The 7,049-nt window shown below is 41.6% G+C and overlaps 1 protein-coding gene across 1 annotated transcript in view; it reads right to left on the reverse strand.

The window, feature by feature from the left end:
• DHX9 (DEAH (Asp-Glu-Ala-His) box helicase 9) overlaps positions 1 to 6,489 on the reverse strand; it is a gene marked incomplete at both ends in the record, with an annotated part of 22,959 nt that extends 16,470 nt beyond the window's left edge. The window contains 9 exons of the mRNA XM_010136382.1: positions 25 to 102; positions 1,474 to 1,635; positions 1,731 to 1,820; positions 2,387 to 2,520; positions 2,868 to 2,914; positions 4,081 to 4,226; positions 4,623 to 4,730; positions 5,005 to 5,112; positions 6,349 to 6,489. Coding sequence (XP_010134684.1) covers positions 25 to 102; positions 1,474 to 1,635; positions 1,731 to 1,820; positions 2,387 to 2,520; positions 2,868 to 2,914; positions 4,081 to 4,226; positions 4,623 to 4,730; positions 5,005 to 5,112; positions 6,349 to 6,489 — 1,014 coding nt within the window. The remainder of the gene's footprint in view (positions 1 to 24; positions 103 to 1,473; positions 1,636 to 1,730; positions 1,821 to 2,386; positions 2,521 to 2,867; positions 2,915 to 4,080; positions 4,227 to 4,622; positions 4,731 to 5,004; positions 5,113 to 6,348) is intronic.
• Between the last annotated feature and the right edge of the window lie 560 nt (positions 6,490 to 7,049).

Raw genomic sequence — 7,049 nt, forward strand, 5'->3', positions numbered from 1 at the left:
CCACGTCACAGGAAACACACTTACCCTTTGTAGTTCTTGATCCTGCTCCAAACGGTACACAAACTCACTTTTCAGATCCATGCTTATTTGCTCTGGAGTGAGCTGCAAAGACAAAACATTGTTTGGAGGCTTTTTGTCCCCTCTGTTTGTCTGTATCATAACTCCACTATTAAATCAGACACACCAACATAATGACTGCAAATATCAGTAAAGGAACATTTCCTACAGAACTTTCTGAAACCAGTTATGCCTATTTCGTTCACTCACTCCAGCGCGTTAAAATTAAATGGCCATCTGCAAAGAAGTTTCTCAGAAAGGTCCAACATACTGAAAAAAGAATGACTGTTTAAATTTAAATACTTTAACTGCTTGAGAAACACACTCTCTTCAGCAGTAAACCAGTAAGATACTTCGGTGATCATTCAGGCAGGAGTTGTTAAGGTACGGAATGAGGCCATATAAGCACATAACCACCCACAGAACAGTAGCTGAAAAGAGAAAAGTGAGCAGAGAGGAAAATTTATCAGGCAACTCTTGCAGTTCAACTAAGAGAGAATTCTAAAGAAATTCAAGTTTGTTCCCAAAGGGCTAATTGGTTTTGCTGAAAAGAGTTAGCTGCACCACAACTAGCACATAGAAATGAGATTTGAAACCAGCTCAATTTGCAGTGTCTGGAAATACGTTATGTTTTATGATTTACTGATAATGGTTTCATTGGTTATGTTTTAAGCAGCAACACTCAAATTTACATCAGTTCCATATTTTTTTAATCAACAGATAATGATCAATGTTAATGTCATTTATGGAAAAAAAAAAATGCAGTTGAAAGTAGTATCAAAATTATTTTGGTCTTAAGCATTCCAGTTACTTGTGGAAGGAAACCGAAGTTCCTGCACTGAGAGGCTTTTCTGACCAGGCTATACCAGCGGCCAAATTATTCCCCTAAATTTGGCAACTTATAATTTCTTCCCTTCTTCCTCGTTTCATCATGTCACACTACGCTTTTCATTTGTTCTGTGGTGAGTGGGACTAGAAATGACCGAAAAAAGCAAGTAGGCTGATTGTGTAGTGACACCAGCTCGAAGCAGTTTCTCCTCCCAAAGAAAGGCCTTAGTACGGGAATGTGGGAAAAAGAAGCAAGCGAATTCTAAATGCCATGCCCATTAGCTTACCTTGGCATTTCAGTTAGAACTTTGTATGAGCTGCACAACAGCAGGCAAAAAGTGAAACAAAGCAAAGCACCGGGACATCCAAGACACTGCTGCTCAGGAACCTAATAAAACATGAAGTAAATACAAAGAGCTCCTACCAATGGAAAGATTCCCTTCCTCCAGGTCAAGAAGGGAAGACATTTCATCAGTGGACTGTTTTCTCCTTTGGAATAGCTCATACTTTAAATCCTGGGGGCAAAAAGCATTTAAAAGTTCTGGAAGCATGGTGAAAACAACAAACCAATTTTTTAAGCTATCTTACATTTGCCAGAGGACCCTCATCAATATTGCAGCTGGTCCAAGGGTTCCAGTTGGAATGAGGTGGCGACCATGGAACAACTTCCGTACAACTTTGTCTCTGCGATGGTTCAAAATGGGCCAACTTTCCAACACTAATCAGAACAGGATTCCTGGCATCTTCAGGCTATCAATCCAAAAGCAAAGTGGGCAAAGAAAGAGAAATGGATTAAACAAGCAGGCCCAATGTGTAATGCTGGAGTATCTGAACTGCACACTCACCAAAGGCACAGTCTCCAGAGACAGCTCCCATACAGTCTTTTGCAGCTGATTTTCTAAGTCAGGAGACAGTGACACCTCATAGGGTTCCATCTATTAAATGTTTAAAAACTACATGTTGATATAGACAAAAGGACAAGACGACAGAAGCCAGCACTGCAAGCTGCCAGAGGGTATACTGAACTATCAGACAGCTCCTTGTGAAACAAGGCCAAAGAGCACCATCAGTTCAAAATCCACATTCTTGAAACATTTTGCCATCTTTTCAACTCAAGAGAAACTGCAGAATATTTTCCTCTGAAATTAAACTCGGAGATTGAAAAACACTCCCAAACTTGGAACTGAATACCAACAAAAATCTCATGTGGCAGAGGATGAAAACAAATAGCTGAGAGTTGTACATAGCATGACCAGAAATCCTTACGCCTGTAGAAAATTTATACCAAAAAAAGGATTTGTTACAAATCCTATCTTATTTAATATGCAGTAAAACCAGTTTACTGCTCCACTAATATAAAGTTATATTTCTAAAGCATCAAAATTATTAACTCGTAAGCTGTTAAATATGGACAGCTAAGTCTAACTTGCTCATGTTCATAAGAGACTACTTGTGTTATTATACTGAAAGCAACAATTTCTAACCCTTCTACCAAACTCACCAATTCTCCTTTTTTCTTCGCCTGTCCAGAATAAGGTTCTATGACTCCAAGGTGGTAAAGCTGTCTCACCAAGGAGAGGGCACAGGACTGGGCAGCTAGCTTTTTGTTTGATCCGTGCTCGCGACTGAAAATCCCTGCAGCACAGAAAGTTCAGAGCTGAGGAGTCAAACAACTTCCACAGAAGATACTACTCTGAAATGGGCTTTCTTAGGTAATTAAGCCAAACACAAACTACCACCTCTCATAAGCATTTTTTTGTGCTGAGAAAAAAGATGAGTGGAATCATGTAATGGACAAGGAGCAGAATGCAACAAGCACAGCACACAGAAAAAAGATTTCTTGTCAGGAAACAAACATGAACCTTGACCTCGGTAAGTGGCTCCAAGACATCACTTTAAAAGTCTGTACCAATGAGTCTGACCTATCCCTCTGTACCAACAACCATCTCCTGCTAAGATAAAAAATCAATAGGAACACTTACTTCTGCCCAGCTGCTTCACATAAATGTTCATTTCTGCAATAAAGCTCCTATAGAAGAAAAAAGAGCACAAAGGTCTAGTTATCCACAGCTGAACTGCACAAGTATCTACTCTTCCAATTCTTCTAGGCAAAGATGTCTCTGCCCTCAGTCAGAAATTCTCAACTCATCAATGGCCAAGGTAAAATGTTGCTGCTTTTAGTTCCTTTAACCCCAGGTTAGTAGGTAACAGAGTTGCCATCAATAGAACCAGCAGATCTGTTAAGAGCAGTCCTGCAAATGCCACCACTCCGCGTTGAAATCTAAAGTCCCATTACTAGGAAACATGCTCTGAGCTGCCTAAGTTTAAGGCAAGAATTATGAAGCGGACAGCACGTTACGGTGACATTAACACGCATCCCCCTGTACCATGAACTGTATCCCATATGATACCAATGTAACTCACTAGTAGCCTAACCCCTAACCCTAACCCCGAAGCCCAGCAGCAGCAGCAGGCCATTGTTTCTGACCACGAAACATAATGATATGTCACAAGAAATAACACAATAATACAAAGTCCTGAAGTTTTGATGGTTTGTAAAGACTAGCCCAAACGGGGGTAAAAAACCCAAAATCTGTCAATTCTTGATGCACAATCCCTTATGCGTTATTTTCATTTGGGAGAAGCACACACAAATTTTCTGATGGAATGAGCAGAAAGTTAAAAGAGAGTAATACCCAGCTGGTTTCAACTGAAATATAAGACCCCCAAAGCTCCTTTGGGAAGATTCTGACAACCTAATTTTTCCAGTAGACGATTTCACTGCCAAAAAAGTTAATTGTAATAAAAATATGACTAGAATGTCCTTAAAGCACATTTCTACATAAGCAAATCTACATATTTAAGATTTACACAAAATGCACAAAGGCAGCTGCCATTGTGCAAATGATTACTGCAACGTGTTGTTTCCAGTCCAACTGGCGCCTGGGCAGCGAGCTAGAGCACAGCAATCATTTCAAAAGCCGCACATGCATGAAAACCATCCGACAGAAATTTCTTCAGAGTCACTCAGATCTTGGCACCTCTGTTTCAACATCTAGGGATCTTGCTGGTCCTGGTGAAGAACGCTGGTTTCTCAAAGGGCACTGTGGAGCACTGCAAGTAAGTGTCATTAGCTGCCATCACTGAAAATATTTCTAACCCTTCACACGCAGAAGGTAACTAAAAGTACCCAACCTGTTGTGGTCAGGCCCCATTTCAGTGTATTTATACTCTTCATGAATCCTCTCCTTTTGGAAAAACTGGTTCAGACGTGCCTTGGCATTTTCCAAGGTCCAGCTCCCGTGAAGATTAGCATTTAAGTCCACTTCTGACTCTGAGGTCTAAGATTCAGAGGAAAAAAAAATGCTGTTTTCTGGTTTCTAACAGATTTCAGTTTTACACATTTTTACAAGGCTTTGAAATAACTTGTCTAGATACTACAAAATAGTTCATTACAGAAAATGCTAAGAATTCCTCAGTATTTCCCTATTTTCACAACAAAATGTCCATACAATCGGATATTCACAGTATCCAAAGGGATTTATTTCGTTCTTAGCTTAAAACAACTTACCATTGTTAGAAGTCAGCAGGTAAACCTGCAGCTTAAGTTAAAACCAACACCAAAATATCAAATGAAAACTACAACCCTTGACTTTAAATGCCAGTAACAAATGAAAGGGAGTAAAAGACACTTATCTAAGATGGAAAGTAAAGGAGAGTTACATAGCACAACTTACTGCCTGCACTTCTTGCTCCTCTCTTCTCGAATAGTAATCTTGCAAATTTGCACCCCGATCCCACTGGGCTCCACGACTGCCACAGTTTCCAGGTGCTGCATCTGGGCTGTTGCCTACCATATAGAAAAATAAAACCAAAGTAACTCTCCCAAAACATGTTCTTTAGCAACAGGGAGGTATTTCTTGGTGATCTCGATGGGACATAACCAGTCCCTCAGATGTCATGCAGTCATTCACACCTCTGCCTCAGAACTACAATGACTCTGAGGTGTCTTCTGTCTGCACAATTATGCTATTTGGGAGAAAAAAAAAACCCCGCCCAGATCTCTATGCAGCTATTACACCCACATACTCATAAATTAATTTTCACAGTCTTACCTATTTCAGCCTCTATAACCAAATGTGGAGGAAGAGGTCCACCCAAAGTAGAACTGGAACCAGTAACATCTCTACCTGCTTCGTGTCCATCAGGGGTATTGCCAGGTATGGGCTAGGAGACAGAATGAAGGGAAACATCAGCACATTCATACAGAATAAGTCTTTTTACTGCTTAGCTAGAAAACTGTTCAGGCAGTTTAAAAAGGTTATGCATCATTGTGCAATAGAAACCCCCATGGTAACACCCATTTAAAGACTGGAAGGAATACAGTTGTTGAATATCTGGCTTTTTGGGGGTGTTCTACAAAAAGATTTCCAACCAGCGAGTAGCCTCGACTTACTCAAGTTCAGCAGTTATAGTATCAACTGTTTTGGCACCCAGGGAAACGTAACAGACACTGGTCCCTGCTGTAGACGCAAGGGAACTCAAATATACTTTGTGAACACACAGAAAACTCCACCACAACAAAACACTAACACCTTTAGGAAACGACAACACTGTGGTTAATCAGTTCCATTTTCCATCTTCCCACGGTTGGACGTGTCTGTTAACTAACTGATCATCTCTGCTTTATTCGAGACACAGACTTGCTCTCCCTGTTTAGGACTCAGCCATGCAGCACACATCACACTGCCACAAAACTCACTGGTACATCAGAAACAACACGGCCCGGTTAGCGCAGGGCTTCACCCTGGCTGACGGGAGAGGGACACTGTGTACCTTATACAGATACATCCTTCATGAGCCACCAGGAAAAGACTCTTCCCTCCCAACACGGAACGTGCAGCTTCCTGCTTTATTTACTGTTCACTAAAATCGCTGTCAAGACAGAATTACCCTCCTCCTCAGCTTTCATGGGAGAGCCACTGCTGAGACTTGTAGTTCATAAAGCATCACAAAAAGCACTGATCCTGTTACACATGTGAGGAGTTAAGGCAGAAAGCCTTTATGGTTAAAAAAATGCCAGATTTTCAATGTCTGGTTTGAGAGGTCTGTGATATTTTTTATTTTATTTTATAGCACACAGTATTATATATCACAACACACAATTCCCACTGTCAGGTGTGAGTACTGAGCACTTTTAAAGTTAGGCTGCACCTTACAGGGACTCTGAATTCTCCCCAGCCTCACCATTTACTCAGACCAACAGGCAGCTGCTTTTACCAGACCACCCTACGATATTCACTGTACGTGCTGCAGCTCCCCAGCACCGCAAGCAGAAACCCCACAGATCCAGTCCTTTCCACTGCCCAAGGGTGCCACACTGAACTCCAGGGATGAAACATAACTAGACGCACAGCACTGCAAGTAAAGATTAGCTTTCAGTGAGGAGAAAGAGCAGCTTACTCCAAATGCAGGGATTTCATCTCTCTTCATTTCATTCACCCGAACCAAGTAGCTGACAAAGTCTCGAGCGGCGTTGCTCTGCGCATCTTTCTTGGTGGTGGAATTGCCCATGCCAACGTAGTTAAAGCCTTCCACTCGAACCTGCCAATAAAAACACAGCTCTGTGGTGTGGGCCGGTGAAAGCGTCTTGAAAACCAGCAATGCAGACACACCACATTTCAGCTGCTAATGAGTACAGGAGAAACATTGTTACTAAGTATTGTTACATCTCATTATCCTTATCTCTCTCTACATGTATATTTCTGTACGTTTGGATACATAATTTATACCTGTGAAAGAAAACACCCACAATCACTCTCAGGAGCATGAGTGTTTCCAAAGCTGCGCTGTAGAAAATTAGTCAGTGTAGGAAGGGCAGGTGCCAACACCCAGCAACAAACTCTGCCCTGGTTCACGTTGCTCAGCCTTCATCCCCAACCCATAGACAAGAACAGGAGGGAGCTGCTGCGTCCTCTGCTGTAGCTCCGCATTATTACCGCCGACAAGATGTAAAGTATTTCATCAACTTCCAGCCAAGTTTTAGAGCAGCAATTTTATATCCTACCAGCTTACCTGGCAAAATCTGGGTCACCGGAGATTTATTCAAAACTCGGACTAACCAAGTATTTTGCCCTGCCTTTCTGCAACCACTGCCCCTCATC

Source organism: Buceros rhinoceros, unplaced genomic scaffold, assembly GCF_000710305.1.
Source record: "Buceros rhinoceros silvestris isolate BGI_N320 unplaced genomic scaffold, ASM71030v1 scaffold6660, whole genome shotgun sequence".
Lineage (NCBI taxonomy): Eukaryota > Metazoa > Chordata > Aves > Bucerotiformes > Bucerotidae > Buceros > Buceros rhinoceros.